Raw genomic sequence first — 20,154 nt, 5'->3', positions numbered from 1 at the left:
GTTTTACCAGGGCGTCTCAGCTCGGCAAGGGACGAGAAGGAAGGCGCCAGAGACTACAAGGTCCGGCGTCCTCCAGGACGGGAGGGCGGTGAGAAGGAGTGGGGGAGTTAAACCGGGGCTTTTAAACAATAATTTTGAGCCGGCGTGAGGGGGGAATCCCAGGGTGCGTCACTGGTCGGAGTGAAGAGGCGGGGCTTGGACTTGGTTTTGGGTCTCCTGCTGCGCGGGGACTGGACGCAGTTGAGCGGAGTCTTTGCTTCCCCTCCCCCTGTGTTTTTCCGGGCGCCGGCGTAGGTCCCGCGCCTGTCCATGGAAGGCGGAAACGGCCGCGGGGTCCATCTCCTTGCCAAGGGGTCTGATCCTCGCCGCCATGTCTGGGGGCTTCGAGCTGCAGCCGCAGGACGGCGGCCCCCGGGTGGCCCTGGCGCCCGGGGAGACGGTGATCGGCCGCGGGCCGCTGCTGGGAGTAAGTGTGGCATGGGGCTGGGCCGGACCCGAGAGCCGAACGAGGTCCTTGCAGGCTCCCGAGGCCCCACTCCGCGTCCTGGCCCGATTCCCCATCACGGCGGCCCTGCCTGTCTGGAGTTTAGAAGTTTGGGGGCAGCTCGTTTTACAGTCACGTTGAATCAACTCACCAACGTTTCCTTATGTTGCCTTTAAAAAGCACTGACTTATGTTATCATCATCGTACTCTTATCCAGGACTCGGCAAACTGTGGCCATGGGTCCAAATTCAGCCTGTTTTTGTATATGCCCACTTACTAAGAATGGATCTTAAATTTAAAAATATAAACAAACAAAAAACCTCTTAGCTCTTTAGAGAGAATAATTGCTGCAAGGGTTGAGGATATTGCCTCTTGGCCTGACAAGGCACAGTATCTGTACTAGTATCTGGCCCTTTGCAGAAATGGTTTGCCAACGTCTGGTCTTATCTTTTTTTGTTTGTGCAATTTACACCTTTCGCCCTCCTTCCACCCGCTTCCCCTCTGGTAGCCAGCAATCTGCCTTTCACATAAGGGTGAGATCATGGTATTTGGCTTTCTCCGTTTCACTTATTTTGCTTAGCATGATACCCTCAAGGTCCATCCATGTTGCAAATAGCAAGATTTTATCTTTTTTAATTTTTATGGCTAAGTAGTATTTTATTTTGTGTGTGTGTGTGTGTGTGTGTATATATATCACATCCATTCATCCGCTGTTGGACGCTTGGGTTGTTTCCAAGTCTTGGCTATTGTGAATAAATGTGAACGTAGGAGTACACGTATCTTTTCGAATTAGTGTTTTCGTGTTCTTTGGATAAATACCCAGAAGTGGAATAACTGGATCATGTGGTAGTTTTATTTTTACCTTTTTGAAGAACCTCCATACTATTTTCCATAGTGTCTGCACCAGTTTATATTCCCACCAGCAGTGTATGAGAGTTCCCTTTTCTCCACATCCTCTCCAACACCTGTTGCTTTTTGTCCCATGTGAGACGATCTCTCTTTGTGGTTTTGGTTTGCATTTCCCTAATAATTAGGGATGTTGAACATCTTATCATGTGCCTGTAGGCCACCTATATATCTTCTTTGGAAAAATGTCTGTTCAGATCTTCTGCCCATTTTTTAACCTGGTGTTCTTTTGTGGTTGTATGAGTTCTTTATATATTTTAGATATAACCCCTTATTGGATATATGATTTACAAATATCTTCTCCCAATTGGTAGGTTGTCGTTTTGTTTTGTTGACGGTTTCCTTTGCTGTGCAGAAGCTTTTTAGTCTGATGTAGTCCCATTTCTTTATTTTTTCTTTCATACCCTTGCCTGAGGAGATGTGGTATTCAAAAAAATGCTGCTAAGACCGATGTCAAAGAGGGTATTGCCTATCTTTTCTTCTAAGAGTTTTATGGTTTCAGGTCTTACATTCAAGTCCTTAATCTGTTTTGAGTTAATTTTTGTGTATGGTGTAAGATAGTGGTCTACTTTCATTCTTTTGCATCAGGCTGTCCAGTTTTCCCAACAGCATTTATTGAAGAGACTTTCTTTTCCCCATTGTATGCCCTTGGCTGTTTTGTCAGAAATTGGCTGTCCATAAATGTGTGGGTTTATTTCTGGACTTTCAATTCTGTTCCATTGATCTGTGTGTCTGTTTTCCTGCCAGTTCCATGCTGTTTTGATTACTACAGCTTTGTAGTAAATTTGAAATCAGGGAGTGTGATGCCTCTGGCTTTGTTCTTTTTTCTCAGAATTGCTTTGGCTATTCAGGGTCTTTTGTTGTTCCATATAAATTTTAGGATTCTTTGTTCTATTTCCATGAAAAGTGGTATTGGCACTTCGATGGGGATTGCATTGACTCTCTGGATTGCTTTAGGAAGTATGAACATTTTAACTGTTAATTCTTTCAATCCAAGAGCATGGAATATCTTTGCATTTCTTTGTGTCTTCTTTGATTTCTTTCAACAGTGTTTTATAGTTTTCATTGTACAGGTCTTTCACCTGCTTGGTTAAATTTATTCCTAGGTATTTTATTCTTTTTGTTGCAGTTGTAAATGGGATGATATTCTTGATTTCTTTCTGCTATTTCATTATTAGTGTATAGAAACGCAATGGATTTTTATATGTTGATTTTGTACCCTGAAACTTTACTGTATTCATTTATTATTTCTAATAGTTTTTTGGTGGGTTCTTTAGGGTTTTCTATATATAAAATCATGTATCTGCAAATAGTGACAGTTTCACTTCTTCCTTTCCAGTTTGGATCTCTTTTATTTCTTGCCTAATTGCTCTGGCTAAGACTTCCAATGCTATGTTGATTAAGAGTGGTGAAAATGAGCATCCTGTCTGGTTACTGTTCTTAGAGGGGTAGCTTTCAGTTTTTCATCATAGAATAAGATGTTAGTTGTGGGTTTGTCATATATGCCTTTACTATGTTGAGGTACATTCCTTCTATCCCCATCTTATTCAGCGTTTTTATGATAAATGGATACTGAGTCTTATCTATTGCGTTTTCTGCATCTATTGAAATGATCATGTGTTTTTTATTCTTCATTTTGTTAATATGATCTGTCACATTGATTGATTTACAGATGTTACACTATCCTTGAATCCCTGGAATAAATCCCACTTGATCGTGGTGTGTGATTGTTTTAATGTGTTGTTGTATTCGATTTGCTAATATTTTGTTGAGGATGATCTTTATCTTTTCTAGAATAATTTCTTTTAAACTTTTGGCCCTTTTTATGGGACTCTGTGGTCCTTACTTTTATTGTAATAGTCTTTTTCAATAATATCAGTAGCTAACCCTTATGTAGTGTGTAGTGTTTCAAGCATTGATTTAAAGTCTTTACATATACCGACTTCTTTAATCCTTTCAAAGCCCTATGAGTTAGGTGCTCTTATCATCCTCATTGTTTAGATGAGATGATTGACCCATAGATTGGTTATTTAAAGGGCACACGTAAGTTTTTGGACACACAGTGTCTTAAGTTCTATATTCTCCACCCTCTTTTGGATATTTAGGAGTTAGAAAATTTGCCTGTAACATTCAGGAATTTTGTAGATCTCTCCCTAAATACATATATATTCTTTCGTAACATGCATCATATCTTGTTTAGTGCCCACTTTGTGCAGCACAGTTTGCAGACCCTGGCACTGTGGAGCGTACAAAGATGAGTGAGACGTGAGTCCCTGCCCTCTAGGAGTTTTCTCTTGGACTGTGGAGACAAACCTGCGTAAGTGAACTAATAGCAGGGAGTAAGGAGTGTGGAATATTATCCTGATTAACCTCCAGTGTCTAAATGGAACCACTGGTGTTAGCCTTAGGACCCTCCTCGAAGCAAGAAAAGGAGTGATAGTTCAAGTTTGTGATGGGGAAGCATGTCCTAAAGGGGTCTATGTGTATGTGTGTGTATGTACATGTATGCGGTAAGGTTATTGAGAAAGTGGAAGTTCACCTGCTGTTTATTTTTTTGCTGGATAAGTAATTACTTAAATGTTTAAATAGCATTCTGTTACTTTTCTCCATAGTTTATTAACCTATACAAACATTTGAAGGAACTGCCTGGGAGGTTTTCCTTCTCTTTCTCTCTCTTTTCTCTCTGTATCTCTCTCTCTCTCTTTCTCTAAGTTAGAAATTTAACAGAGTATGCGCTTCATCCAGAAATGACTAATGAGTTTTGATTTGCTTGACAAGTTGTATCACCAACACAGAATCATGTGAATCTGGTTAAAAGATCGATGTATTTTGGGCCTGTGTTTTATAAACGTGGCAACATGTTGCAGACTCTTTCATTATTTTGATCTTTGTGTTACAGGCTTACTAATGTGAGATGACTTATTTGTTTTCTGTTGTTCCTGGTAAGGAGTAGAAAGTTAATCAATTATCTGGTCAGGATTTTGCTTTTCCTTTTCAAATAATCATTCAGTGATAAGATTCTCTTGCCAGGTTTGGCAGATATTAGAAGTGGTTATGAACGATATCCTAAATGCATTGAAGGAAAAATTGGAAGAACAAACAGATCACCTTATGGTTTTTAAGATTCTGGAGCTGAGAGACACGTGTGTTTCTTCTCTGCATTTGTTAAAACTCGACAGGAGAGCTGCTGTTTCAAACGATAGCAATACTAAGGATGGGTTTTAAGCTCCCTTACTTAACTAGCATGTGTTTTGGAGACAACTTTCACAAACCTTCATGGCCACACAAGTACGAAGGTTTGTAATTCCAGTGTGTAAAACAGTCATGGTAGTAAAACAGTTTGACAACGAGAATGTCTTTATGCCTCTACAGTGGCAGGAAAATACTTGTCGATAAGAGAGTGCGGTGAAGTTTACTTTTCTGGCGCCTTTTGCTTTAGTGCGCATCATCAGCAAATCCAAGGTCTTTAGTTACTTTACTAGGTTGTAATTCTGTTTTATGATCTTCACCAATAAGTAAAAGGTTCTACAGCAGGATGAGTCTCCAGGGAATTATCCAGGGTGAAAACAGTCAATCCCAAAGGTGACATATTGTATCATTTCATTTATGTAATGACATTGAGGTGACAAAATTATAAAAGTGGAGAACAAATTAGTGGTTTCCAGGTTTAAAAAAGCGAGGAGAGGAGCAGGAGGGAATTGGGTATGGCTGCAAAACAGCAACGTGAGGGATTTTTATGGTGATGGGAATGTTTTGTATCTCGACTGTATCAAAATCAGTATCTGGTTGTGATCCTGTACTGTAGTTTTGTAGGATGTTACTGCTAGGGGAAACTGGGTAAAAGGCACCAGAGGTCTTTCTGTATCATATCTTTCAACTACATGTGAATCTACAACTATCTTAAATAAAAAATTTAATTAAAAAATATTTTATAATATATACAGCATCTCAAGCAAGAGTACCTTTAAACCTAATTATTTACTTTATGGTTTTCCTTTAATTCAAGCTGATTACAGGGGTCAGCCCAGTGGCCGAGTGGTTAAGTTCAAGCACTCCACTTCAGCAGCCCAGGGTTTCGTGGGTTCGGATCCTGGGCGTGGACATGGTGCTGCTCATCAAGCCGTGTTGAGGCGGTGTCCTACATGCCACAACTAGAAGGACCCACAACTGGAATATACAACTATGTACTAGGGGGCTTTGGGGAGAAGAAGAAGGAACAGAAAAAAGAAGATTGGCAACAGATGTTAGCTCCAGTGCCAATCTTAAAAAAAAAAAGCTGATTACACTCGAATGAAAACTGCTGTTTCTGATTTCAGATTTTCCTTATTTTGTTTTGATAGCAGGAATTATATGACACATTTCTTTATGATCTGTTTTCCTCCAAGGAAGTAGAACAGCACCAGGTATCTAGTGAGACTTCCTAAAGGCAGATGTAATTGAATCGACTGCTTTAATGAAAAAGAGAAGCAGCCCGAAGTTGGGGATGGAGATAGTCATGGACTGTAGTACGGACTCTTCGGGGGGCATCAGTTCCCCACTTCTAAGAATGCTGTAAGCACTCCCCAAAGTTTACACAAAGTAACCACTCCCTAGCCTGGCAGCTTTGGACTGTCCTGCTTGTTGCAGAAGTCGACATGCTGTCCTGGAATGCTGGTGCTACCTAGTCCAACAAGATTTGTCCCTAGGGGTGTGCCGTATATTCCTAGCTGCTGGGTTTTGCCCCTTCCTCACTTAATTATTGAGTCTAGTGCAATGCCTGGCACATAGTAGGCCTTCAACACACAATCTATTCCTTTTCCAGCTCTCAGCCTCTTACTCTTCCAACTCTCAAAAAGAGGCTACTTGTAACTTAGGTGTAAAAAGGATATCTTAGAGTTTTGAAGTGAATTTAAACATAGTAAAGAAGCAATGCTTCCAACTGCTGAAGCTTAAGGATCAACGTTCATGAAGGATTGTGTTAAGATTTTTCCAATTTTCTTGACCAGTAATTTAGTAAATTCAGAAAATAGTTGATAAATGTATACTATAATCTGATGGGAAGGATGAAAGAGAAACAAGTCCTTGCTCTCAAGAAACTTGCAGTTTTGTAGGTGTGAGAGGCATAGAAGCAAGTAAACAAACAGTGGTTACAACCTCAAATGGAGACTGGAGCCAGGCAGGCACCTTGGTTGAGTGAAGTGGGAGGGAGTAAGAAAAACAACACAGGGACAATGATGAATGACAGCAGTGTTATAAGTGACAACTGCCTTAGTATTGGGGAGGCCGCTAGGAGAGGGATCTGTGATATAGTCCCTGCTACTCACCCCCATTCCCACCTGGTAACAGTGTCATATCATTTTTTTCAAGAGCACTAAGAAATCTGGGTTTTTAGATATAACCTCTGATTTTTAAAAGGTTGCATTTAAGGGCTGGCCCCGAGGCCGAGTGGTTTAAGTTCGTGTGCTATGCTTCGGCGGCCCGGGGTTTCACCACTTTGGATCCTGGGTGCGGACATGGCACCGCCCATCAGGCCAGGCTGAGGTGGCGTCCCACATAGCAGAACCAGAGGCACTCACAACTAGGGTATACAACTGTGTACTGGGAGGGGCTTTGGGGAGAAGAAGAAGAAGAAAAAAAGAAAAAGAAAAAGAAAAAGGTCACATTTAATTAAAAGTTTTGTTTCAATACCATGAGCCAAACAGAAGGATGTTACATGATGCAGAGAGGTATAGGAAGGAACCCACAATTAAGATGACGGGTCAGAGAGGGCTTCAGGAACTCAGTGACTTATGGAACTGATTTTGAAGTGTTAGGACAGAATATTGGTAGGTGGTGAGTGGGAGGTTGGGAGGGAAGGGCCCATCAGGCTAAATGAATGTATGATTTAAGTCTCCAAGATTCAAAAGTATATGGCATATTGGATAATTAGATAAGTGCCACCTATCTTGTGGGATAATCACATTACATCAATGATCCTGTTTAACTTTTACAGACATTGCTTTTATGGTATGTATTAGTTTTGTTTTTTTTTAAGAAGATTAGCCCTGAGGGGCTGGCCCCGTGGCCGAGTGGTTAAGTTCGCGCGCTCTGCTGCAGGCGGCCCAGTGTTTCGTTGGTTCGAATCCTGGGCGCGGACATGGCACTGCTCATCAGACCACGCTGAGGCAGCGTCTCACATGTCACAACTAGAAGGACCCACAACGAAGAATATACAACTATGTACCGGGGGGCTTTGGGGAGAAAAAGGGAAAAATAAAATCTTTAAAAAAAAAAAAAAAAAAAAAAAAGAAGATTAGCCCTGAGCTAACATCTGCTGCCAGTCCTCCTCTTTTGCTGAGGAAGACTGGCCGTGAGCTAACATCCGTGCCCATCTTCCTCCACTTTATCTGTGGGATGCCCACCACAGCATGGCTTGCTGAGCAGTACCATGTCTGCACCCAGCATCCAAACTGGCGAACTCCGAGCTGTTGAAGCAGAACATGCACACTTAACCGCTGCATCACTGGACTGGCCCCCATGTTGGTTTTTTTTTTTTTTATAGGCTTTATTTTATTGAGCAGTTTTAGGTTCACAGCAGAACTGAGCAGAAAGTACAGAGAGTTCCTGTATACCCTCTGCCCCCGTACACATACAACCTCCCCCACTATCACTATCCCGTACCACAGTGGTATATTTAATGAACCTATATTGACATGTCATTGTCGCCCAAGCTCCATGGTTTACACTGGGGTTTACTCTTGGTGTGTGTTCTACAGGTTTTGACAAACATAGTGACATGTGTCCACCATTGTAGTATCACACAGAATGTGTCCACTGCCCTAAAAATCCTCTGTGCTGTATGTTCATCCTTCCTTCCCCTCCCAACCCCTGGCAACCATTGAACTTTTTACTGTCTCCACAGTTTTACCTTTTCCAGAATATCATGTAGTTGAAATCATAGTGTTTGTATATGTAGACTTTTCAGATTGGCTTCTTTCACTTAGTGATATGTGTTTAAAGTTCCTCCATATCTTTTCATGGCTTTTTAGTGATGAGTAATATTCCATTGTCTGGATGTTCCACGCTTTATCCGTTTACCTACTGAAGGATATCCTGGTCACTTTCGAGTTTGGGCGATTATGAATAAAGCTGCTATAAACATACATGTGCCCATTTTTGTGTGGATGTAAGGTTTCAGCTCATTTGGGTAAATACCAAGGAGTGCCAGTGCTGGACTGTATGGTAGGAGTGTGGTCAGTTTAGTAAGAAACTACCGACTGTCTTCCAAGGTGACCATACTTTTTGTATTCCCACCATCAGTGAATGAGAGTTTCTGTTGTTCCACATCCTCACTGGCTTTTTGAGTTGTCAGTGTTTTGTATTTTGGTTATTCTAATAGGTGTGTAGTGAATTACTTTTCATATATATATTGATTTCTAAATCACCATATTATTGTCTCCCATATACTACTCAACCTGAATATGCCATCCTCTCACCTATCTCCATACCTCTATCTGAGCTCCTTTTTCTGGTAATTTGATTTTGTATGAAATGTCTCAGTATCCGTATTTTTAAAATCTCTGAAGATGATTCTTTTGCAGAACCAGAGTTGAAACCCACTTTTAGACACACTAAGTAGAACGCTTGACACACATCAGGTCTTTAAGAAATGTCTGCTGAACCGAACTAAGAAAGTAAGTATTTGGAAACTAATTTACCAAAGTCCCACCTGGGGATTTAAACTCGGTTTTGTCTTCCTAAGCTCTGCTGATGTTTTCACTCACTATGTTACCTCTCTTACACTAATGCTGAGGGTGACTTTCTCATATTTGTACAGCGTTCATAATGCAAGCAGTATTGCAAGCCAAACAGGTTGGGTGAGGTGAAATTTTATTGGCATCGTCAGCACAATTCTGTCATATTGGCTAACAATTCAGCAACCTTGAACTAGGAGCTCAGAAGCTATTGGATTTGACTTTTTAAAATCTAAATGATCCATGTTTCATCAGTATTGTGGATTAGATAGGTGTTTGTGAGGTAGCCTAATAACCTAATTACTATTTACAGCGTTATTCTTATGGGAAAGTATATTCACAAGTTTCAAAGACCACTTCACATCCAGTATATTAATAACCTTTTAAAGAGAGCTTATTCATAAATTGGAGTCTGACTAGAGAGCCTCTGGCCAAAATAAAATTCATTTCCTCAAACTTGTCCTTTCTTAATATCAGAAATTGGACTTTGGTACATTGCAGGTGCAATAATGTTAAATATTATGTATCAACTAACTTTCGCTCTGTTGAGGACTAGGATCGACATCATCTAGTATTCTTTGTGGTGTCTCAAGTGTTGATGACTGAGCTCTGGATTGTGTGCTGGGCCTCATACAACTGGGAAGCACTTTAGATAAGAACATTTTATGGTTTGTCGACTGGTTTACAGTAACTAGTCTATTCAATTTGGGTCTTAGTTTTAGATTTTATTTACTTGCCACATACACACACAGTTTAAAGAGAGAATTTTATGCAAATTATGCCTAAAATAGATGCCATGTTTCCTTAGGTTTATGTATTTTCTCATAATACAGGCTCAAATCCCATACCAGATGATTTTCTATTTTTCTCTACCATGAAAGTTTGAACTTAGCTACTTTTTAGTTTTCTGTTCTTCATAGAGAATACTAGATAATCTTGTGTGAAAGCACTGTAAATTATATTGTATAAGAAAATTTTTATTACCTTAGCCCTTGGAGTGTTATGTAGTTTATACTAAAAAAAATAAACAAACCTCTTCTTCTCTGTTTTTACACTCACAGGAAGCAGGCTAAATGGGAACATTTAATTCATGAGATATATTATACCTGTCTATGATATTCAGAAATTTCTCTAGGAAAACATTTCAAGAAAAATTAACGGGTGTTGGTTTTTCAGTAAATATTGTATATAGGCAAAAATGAATGAAAGGTACTATTCTGTTCTATCTATTTCAAGATCCGGTAGCTTTTCTGCTTTTACTTTATTCAGGTGTGTTTTTTATTTTTAGAATTTTGGAAATAGTAAGCAAATAAGTCAGAGACCTTGATTCAAAACATCTAAGCATTTCTACTGGAGGCATAAGAAAATCTTCATTTTGTTTGATTTCAGTAAATGCCCCAAATATTTGACAAACAAATCACAAATAGTTATGTTTTCATGTCTTCATCTTTTCTTCTAGCACAAAACTTCATGTCTTAAATATGGAGAAGGGACTTGTATGTACGTGAAACATTCAATTCAAAACCAGAAAATCAAAGACAAGGGATCCACATTGTATCAACACAAAAGTGTTATGAAAGCAAGAGAATCTTGTCCTCATTTAAGAAACAATATGAAAAATTCAAGTAAAAAGGACTTTTTCTATGGTATCTGAAGAAAAATTGCTATCATTTTAGCTGTTGCTGACGGAGAAGAGGAGTGTTTTCAGCGTTGTCCTTCAGCATGCATGCTACTACTCAGGGTTTCTTTTCTAAGCTCCTGCTGTGTGCTCTGCAGTGCTTTTAATATTAAAAAGTGTTCTTGTACTTAAATGTTCAATTTAGTTAGCTTTTCTGTTTTCTACTAGTCCTCCTCTGGCTGAACATAAATGAATTTGTTATTAGATGTCTAGTATCAATATAACAGTTGTTAATGTGTATTAACTATAACTGCTTTGGCTGCAAGTAACAGAAATGTGACAAATAGCTTAATGAAATTGATTTTTCTTCTGTAACTTCTGTGACTTCAGGAGCAGTCAGTCCAGGGCTGGTGCAGCTACGCAAGGCACAGGCTTTTCTGTGCTCATCCTTGGTCGGCCTTTGCAAGTAGTTTTCATGCCTCTGGTCATAAGATGGCTGCTGTACCTTGAGGTGTCACATTTAAGCAGGAAGAAAGGAGAAAGGCAGAGGGCGAAAGGTGCATGCCAGTTGAGCCTATCCCTTGTTATCAGGAAGACAATAATCTTTCCAGAAGCTCCACCTTGTTTTGTTTTTGATTTTTGTTTGTTTTTTTTTTGAGGAAGGTTAGCTCTGAGCTAACATCTGCTGCCAATCCTTCTCTTTTTTGCTGAGGAAGGCTGGCCCTGAGCTAACATCCGTGCCCATCTTCCTCTGCTTTATATGTGGGATGCCTGCCACAGCGTGGCTTGATAAGCAGTGCATAAGTCTGCACCCAGGACCGAACCAGTGAACCCCGGGCTGCCGAAGCAGAACGTGGGAACTGTGGGAACTTAACAGCTGTGCCACCAGGCTGGCCCCTCCACCCTGTTTTAAAATGTAGATTTTGTTGTTTGGTTCAGGTGTGGTGAGGCCAACAGATGAGGAGATACTCAGCGTTGAAAAGATAATTTAATACAGTTCCCAAGAGAAAAAAGAGCACACCGTGCCCTGCAGGGCCACATGAGGTCGGGTGAAGGCAGAGAGCTTAGGCAAACTGCAGGAAAACCTTTGTTGTGGTTTTCTCAGGAATGAATGAGCAAGGCAGGGCAAGCAGGTTTAGGATGGTCTCGTGTGAATAATTCTGTGGGGCTCTGGGCTGTAGATGCTGCCGCTAGTAGTCAGATGCCTAGCGCTGGGGTGATTGGGGCGGTGTGAGAGCCAGGTGAAGCCATGATTGTTGGCAGGGCTTTGGATTGGTTCGTTTGCAAATGGAAGGTGCACTTGCCGGTAAGATGGGTACTGTCTGAGAATCCTATGACTCTGAATAGGGTAGTCCTTCTAGTCAGCAAGGCCCCACATATCAAAGCCTCAGATATAGACACTAGAAAATTGGTTAATACACATTCCCTCTTATATCCTTTGCTGGAACTATGTCACTTGGCCATCCATAGCTACAAGGAATTCTGGGCGTTTGGATATTTTTAACTGAGTATATGGTTACCCTAAATAAAGTTGGATTAATATTAGTATGAAGGAATAAATGAATAGATATTGATTAAGCAACTAGAAGCATCTGGTACACAGTGTCAGTGTGAAGAATTAGCATCTAAAACGTATAGGTGTATTTTAAATCATGAGTTGCTAATTCAAATGCCTGCAGAGGCCAGGAGTGCGATAAAGAGTGAAGTGGGCTCCGTGGAAGGTGATGGGAGTGCTGGGGACTGTGGTGAGGTGGAGGCACATATAATCTTCAAAGTGAAAATTTACAGAAAGCAGTGGGTGAGTGATTTATGGTCTATTGGCTGCCAGTTTGTTGTGCCTAGTCTAAATCAAAGAAATTTTTTTTTAATTACATATAACTAATACAAAGAGCCTTGTTAATTTTACGGCAAAGTCTATATATAGAATTACACTTCTTTTGTCATGTTATTTAGCAATCATGTACACAACATTTTTTAGATAAGTTGATGATAACCCTTATAAGTAGCATTTTTGAAATTTTAACTATTTTTCCCTCATCTTTTCATTTTGAAAGATTTCAGACCTGTAGAAAAGTTGAACAGTACAATGAACACCTATATATCCTTAACTTAGGTTAATTAATGGTTAACATTTTGGCACATTTATTCTCTCTCTCTCTCTCATACTTACCTACACACACACACACACACAAATACGTATATATATATATACACACACACAATTTGTTTTTGTCTTTCTCCTGAACCCATTTGAAAGTACATTGCATGCATTATGGCACTTCATCCCTAAATATGTCAACATGTTTCACCTAAGATCAAGGGCATTTCTATGTAAGTAAAATATGTGTGTGTATATATATATTATATATATAACATATATATAATATATATATATACTATCACATGAGCAATTTGTATTTGTATAATAAATTTTAATATTCCGTGTTCAGTTTTACCCAACTTCTCCAATAATGTCCTTTTCAGCATTTTTTAAAAAACTTAGGATCCTGTCAAATATCTTCTTTAATCTAGAACTGTTGTTTCGTGGCATTAATGCTGTTAGGTCTCCAGGCCAGTTGTTTCATAGAATGCCCACAGTTTTGATTTGTCTGATTGTTTCCACATAATTAGATTCAGGTTAAACATTTTGAGCAAGAATAGTCCATAGGTGATGTGGACTCAGCAGCATATCAGGAGGCCCAGCCATCAGTTTGTCCTGTTGGTGATGATGTAAAGTGTGGTTGCTTGGGGAAGATGGTGTCTGTCAGACTTCTCCAGTGAAGACACTTCCCTTTGTGAATAATCCGTGGAGTGGTGCTTTGAGATGTCACGAATATTCTACTTCCCATCAAGCTTTCGCTTGAAAGCTGGCATCCATTGATCCTTTACTGAGCCAAGTATTACATTGGTATTACAGAATAGTGATTTCCTGGTTTGATCGTTTCTTAGACCTTAGCTGGCATTCTTTTATAAAGAAAGGCTTTTCCTCCCAGCTCTAGCCCCAGCCCCTTTCTTGAGTTCAGTGTGAACTCATGGATTATTTTTGTATTCAGTGTGCTATATTCCATTATTATCATTATTCATATTGATGTCCAGATTGTTCCCCATGTTGCTGGCCCTCTGAACTGCTAGATGTGAGAGGCATTGTCAGCACTTCCTTCTCATGGTGTGACTTCTTTTCTAGGAGTGATATTGCCTGTGCCCCACCACCCCAGGTTCTCACTCCCTCTCTTCTCTGGTCCTCCCACTTGCTACCTGACTTTCTCTCTCAACGTAGGTCCTGACGCTTGATCTTCTGCATTTGGTGTTTCTTTCCCCTCTTACATGTACATTAGAGTTTGTGGCAATCTGTCTCCTAGTAGTGCCGATATGGGATATAGGTGGTTTTATTTGCTCTATTTGTTGATCTCTAATTTTTTGGAGAATGCGTGGTGCGATTAAAATTTAGGTGGCTATAATTATTCGACAGGAAACTGGAATTCCTCGATTTTAACTTTTTGGATGGCTCTCTAAGATGCGAAATGTCTGACTTTCACGTGAAGTTTTTATTTAAACCTGGTGACTCTTGATAATCAATCAGTAAACTCGGGTAAGCCTTTAGTACCCTTTTTGAACTATGCTATGCCATTTGTCCCTGCTCTCACTAGCCTCTAGCCAGTGTACTCTTTGAGTCCTTGGGTTTCTTTGCTTTTCTGTAGGCTTTCTCTTCCACTTGCAGACCGACATCAGTCTTTTTTTCCCCGTCGTCATGGCACTGCCTACTCAACCCTATCCACTTTATTATCTGCTGTGAATAGAGAATTGGGAATTCAGATAACATGTCTTGTTAGACTTGGGTAAGACATTAGAATAAACAGGAACTAATGAAAACCTGAAGGCCTCTTTCTCAGAAAGTCTACTTGCTTCTTAAATAGCTATTCTGCCTATTTCCAGTTCTTTAGTATGTTCTAGTTTAGACAGTTAAGCTCATGGTAAATAATTTACAAAATGATATTTTACATGATGATAGTGAGAGAGTTAGTACAGTGTTAAGAGCAAAAGGTGTCTCTAGAATCAGATTCCTTGGGTTCCAATCCTGGTCCCGTGGCTTATTGGCTGTGTAACTTTAAGTAGTTGCTTAACTTCTCTGCATTTCCATTTCTCACCTATAAAATAAAGACAATAGTGTCTTCTCCACAGGTTGTGAAGACTAAAAAAGATTATACATGATATATGTAGAAGGGTCCTTGGTCTTGGTAAATAATTGGTATTACAGTTAATGTATTAGTGAGAATGTATGGATATTGACTCTGCACAAGGAGCAGTGATTGCTGTTAAATAAAGCAGGTCATCAGAGTTTTAGGATAATCTAATTGTGACCTACCTCCCAACCACCCCCTACTTGCCCCACCCCATCCTGGAATTAAAATAAACTTTAATGATAATTTGTTAAACCTTTAAGCTTCCCATTGAGAAAACATAAATTCTTATTTTGTAGTGTCGGGGAAGTGGGAGAATTCCCCCCCACCGCTTTTCCTCAAGGTTCTTATGGCTGGTCAAATAATCAAAGAGGCAGGTTAGCAAGAGAAAATCAAACAAAATTTAATAGCATGTATACATGGGAGAAACTCAGGGTAAACTGAGTAACTCGGCCATCTGGCTGAGTCCACCCGTTTAAGTACCCTCAGCTATGGACAAGGAGCACATGGTGATCTGGGACTTCAAGGGGGAGAAAGACAATCGTCATAGAGATGGAATGCAGAAGTTTGATAAGCAGGACTTTGATAAGAGTGGACTTAGCAAGGATCCCCGCAAGTGTCCTAGATAGTTATCTAAGGTGATGGCCTGTCCTGGAGACAACCTTTATTTTAAATTTCTTTAGGCAGCTTGGGGGAAGGTCAGATGCTCTTTCTGGGTCTTTTGAGGCTTCATTGTCTTCAGCTCGAAGTAGTCCGCATACCAGAGTGCCACACCTTGGAGCGGCCTGCTCTCAGCCCCATCAGTAGCTTACTTGTTTAGAGATATAACTTAAAAGGGACAATTATAGCTAAATGCCTGAAAGATGTTAATTTCAAAGACTCTTTAAAAAAACAGTTTTTTTGGTATTCTATCAAAATGCAGTTTGCAATGAAATTACTCTGTTGTGGAATTGTGTGTCCACTAGAGGTCACACTATGCTTTTATATTATTTAAAATATCTTTTTCTTGCTAGTGTCAGTGAAATCTACTTCAAAAAAAGACTAAGATAGGAAAAGTCCATTATTGCTTCCTGCAAAAATATGGTTTGAAAAGAAACAAACCCAAGCTGGACTATTCCGGGAACCATCAGTATGTCATAGCTTTATATCTGATAGTTTGTTACTCTATTGGTTAGAAAATTGATTTGTATTATTTAAGTTAGCAATGACAGTTTACTACCCAAGTTAAAAATAGAAACTTCTTATGCCCAACACAGAATAATTTACATTTCTTGAAAGTACTTCTGAATGATTACATGGTGTAGAATCATATATGACTATTTTTCTCACATAATTGTTTTTATTGATGAGTATGAATTTGAGTGCTACCTACTGGAAGAGTGACCTACACAAGTTGCTTGAATTCTGTGGACTTTCCATTTCCAAATATGTAAAATGTAAATAATAGCTGTGACAGTATTATGGTGAATCTCTACATTACATGAAAGTTCCTTGCAAGTGATAAAATCTGTGCTAGGGCTAGCCCTGTGTTTGAGTGGTTAAAATTCTACATGCCCCGCTTTGGTGGCCCAGGTTCACAGGTTGGGACTTACTGGGTGTGGACCTACTCTACTCATCAGCCATGCTGTGGCCGTGACCCACATACAAAATAGATGAAGACTGGTGCAGATGTTAGCTCAGAGCTAATCTTCCTCAGGCAAAAAGAAAAAGAGGAAGATTGGCAACAGATGTTAGCTCTGGGCGAATCTTCCTTAGTAAAAAAATTTTTTTTAGAAAGATAAAATCTATGCAAATGGTAAAGTGGGTTATCAGATGACTGCTGTTGTTTTTGGCCCACTAAGGCACGTTATAGGAAAGACTGTAGGAACCTCCAAATTTCTCTCCTCTCTTTTCTGATAGAATAGATTATTTATATTTACCTTTTTGAAATAGCTATTGTGGCTAACAGTGGATATGTTTTAAATAGGCTACCTTTAAAATACTTTATTATTATTATTATTTTTTTTGCTGAGGAAGAGTCACCCTGAGCTAACATCTGTTGCCAATCTTCCTCTTTTTTTTTTCCCTTGAGGAACATTATCCCTCAGCTAACATTTGTGCCCGTCTTCCTCTATTTTGATTGTGGGACACCACCACAGCATGGCTGATGAGTGGTGTAAGTCTGCGCCTGGGATCCAAACCATAAACCCTGGCTGCTGAAGCAGAGCACGATGAACTTAACTACTATGCCATGGGGCCAGTCCCTGAAATATTTTATTTTAAAAAATGTTATAAAAATTAACTGTAGCTGTGTGGAAAATTCATGTATTTGGAATTCATCCTGCTGTCATGCCTGATGTTACTATTTTTATATAATCACAGCCTTAAGAACTACTCTCTGGTTGAAAACAGTGAGTACTGATTCCTGGCAGTTTCACATTTTTACAGAACTAATGGGTTTAATTGAATTTAGGCATTGCTGTAGTCTGGTTTTACTGATAATTTTGGTCCTGATGTGGAAAATATCAGACTTGATATAAGATAACTGAGAGATGGGCCAAATAATTATGGTATTAAGTAAGGGGAGTGCTTAAAATGTTTTCATGATGTATCAGCCACAAATTACAAAGGCCATCTTAAGTGTTGTGTTTATAGCCAGGCAGGGAAGTCTTGATTGACAATTTCAGCATTTAAAGTGCAAACAGTTTTTAAACTTTGGTATGCAGAAATGATTGTGAGCATAAGTAGGACACTGTTGGCTCAAAACAGGAAGCCAATATATATTTTGAAAAATAGGTGATGATCTCTTCTTCACTGTAAATATTTGGTTTTCCCTACTCCCCCTCCTGCCTTCCATTCTCTTAACTACTGCTGACAGCCCCAGAGCTCAAATACGGGTCTGCCTGACCCCAGAGCTTGTAGTCATACCTGTTACATTTGCCAGACTGCTGCTTTTTGAAAACTTTTGTCGTTATAAAATACTATGTCTTTCCTGTATTTGAAATGTTTCCTAGTGAGTACATATTATACAGATTTTTTACTCATTTTATGATTTTTATTGATAAGAATCCCCACCATCTGTCTGTCTTATATGGAAATCATCATGCAAGGTTTTGGGATCTGTTAGATTCCGAGCTTGAGTCTCTTGCTCTGCCATTTATTCTTCTATGACCTTGAGCAGGTCCCTTAATCTCTGAGTTGTTTCATTATCTGTTCAATGAGGATAGTCATTTCGTTATATAGTTGTTGAATGAATAATATATTTCATATCTAGCCTACTAATTGCAGAAACGTGGCTATGGTTTTTTTTGTTGTTGTTGCTGTTATTGTTTTTTAGGGAGGTGGCTGTGTTTGAAATTTTTAATTTTTTCCCCTGTAGATAACAGACAAGAGAGTATCCAGAAGACATGCCATTCTTGAGGTGGCAGATGGTCAGCTTCGAATCAAACCGGTAAATACGTTATCAATGACTTATTTTAACTTTTTTTGTTTCTCACCTTTTTCCAGCTCCTGATGAGAGGGGATTATTTTCTAAGGTTAAGGGAATAGGGAATTAATGTCAGAATGTATCCTTCTTATTGCCAGAAGATAATTGGGAGAGAAAGATCTAAACTATTGAAACTACCCATTTTCTCACAGGGCCGTGTTACTTTATGTAGTTAGAATTTTAATGAAAGATGACTCCCAGTTCATGTATACCTTATGATTTTGTTCAAAATTGGATATTACAAGCAAGAGCCTCTAAGAAAGCACTTAACTATGTAATGTTTGGTCTTTTTGGGGTCGGGTAGCAACCAAAGCCGCTTAGGTGTTATAGGGTTGTGTTTTAACAGATTTCTTTACTCTGTGTATACAGTTGATTATTTCTAAAATTTAAACCTTGTTCAACTTTAGGGTTTTAAAAATAACTTTAATTTGAAAGTTCCTGGTGAGGGATAGAATTTTAATTGCCTGCTTTATATTTTGAGCACCGATGCTCTGTAGGGACAGCAGTTTCTGAGAATACGCTGGGTGATTATTCCTTTTCGTTTGCAGAATCTTTTGCACATGAGAGTGAAATGCGTGTATGAGGGTCCCTTTATTCGGGACCACATGCTGTTGTGGTGAAATTATTATGGAACAAAATTCATTCCTTTATAACGCTGCAGTGAGAACTATATGTGGCATTTCTAGGAGTGGGAATGTCCTGGATTTTTACAGAATTCTGCTATTTTCTAGTACCTAATTTCTAACACATTTTCCATAAGCTACTATGGCCTGAAATGAAATTTGTTTTTGTTGTTGCTGAAGCACATTAAGATTAGGAGTATAGGAATCTCTAATTCCTCATCCTGCCTTTTCTGATAGAGCATATCATTAATAGCAATTATGGCAAGTAGTACACCTGGCTCCTCAAGTGGAAGGCCCGCAACTTACTACTTACTTTCTACATTGTTTAGATTTACTGCTCTACAATTCATGTTAATGAAATGAGGACTTATAGTGAGTACTTAATTGTTTGATGAGTGTAACATTTAAATAGTCCCTGATGATTACATTTTTGGTTATTTTTGATACCAAAGCAGAGAATATCAGCTTCTACAGTAGGTTTCTAGACTTTTCTAGGTTTGTATAATTAGTATTCAGATCCTACTAACCATGGATGCACATGTCACAGAAAATTAAAAAACCAACAGTACTCTTTATTCCACTTATAAAAACAGTGGTTATTGCCTCTAATTCCTATCGTTTGTTGCAGCTTTGTTTTCGCCTCAAATAACGTCTGAAAAATTCACAGTAACAGAGTAGTAAAGGATGAAATGATCCATTTTAAGAACTCAGCACATTTATTTGTGAGCAAGTTAATCAACTGAATTGTGAACAACTGAATAAATATTAGATTTTCTTTTTAGACTCTTATTTACTCACTGCTAAGAAGAAACGAAATTTATAACAAAATTTACATGGCATTAAATTTTTTATGTGTCAAAAATAGGCCATTAGGAAACCATCAGTTTTACTAATGCATGCATATTTTAAAACTTATTTATACTTTTTCTCAGTGTTAATCAAGGACATTTTTATTGTAAAAACTAGAATGTTTTCCGAATTGCCTTCATAAAGATTCTTAACTGGAGTTGGGTCTATACTTAGATGAAAAGTATTCCGATATATTTTGAACTTCTGTGACTATTCAAAAGAGTATTAATAATATAAAATAAGTACACTTAAATTAAAGGTGATTTTATTAATGGAGAATTCTCTCTTTGAGTTAAACTTTATCCATTATGAAGTGGG

General features: G+C 38.9%; 1 protein-coding gene across 2 annotated transcripts in view; it reads left to right on the top strand.

Annotated features, from left to right (window-relative positions):
• Nucleotides 1-57: 57 nt before the first annotated feature.
• Nucleotides 58-20,154, top strand: part of APLF (aprataxin and PNKP like factor) — a 90,645-nt gene continuing 70,548 nt past the window's right edge. The window contains exons 1-2 of one of the 2 annotated variants that reach the window (XM_001491969.5): nt 58-466; nt 18,257-18,328. In XM_001491969.5, coding sequence (XP_001492019.1) covers nt 371-466; nt 18,257-18,328 — 168 coding nt within the window. In that variant the 5' untranslated portion in view covers nt 58-370. The remainder of the gene's footprint in view (nt 467-18,256; nt 18,329-20,154) is intronic. The other variant, XM_070235363.1, reaches the window with a different exon arrangement.

Source organism: Equus caballus, chromosome 15 (assembly GCF_041296265.1).
Source record: "Equus caballus isolate H_3958 breed thoroughbred chromosome 15, TB-T2T, whole genome shotgun sequence".
In the NCBI taxonomy this organism is placed as follows: domain Eukaryota; kingdom Metazoa; phylum Chordata; class Mammalia; order Perissodactyla; family Equidae; genus Equus; species Equus caballus.
Note: the sequence above shows the minus strand (reverse complement) of the source record. Positions and strands in the feature narration are given on the sequence as shown.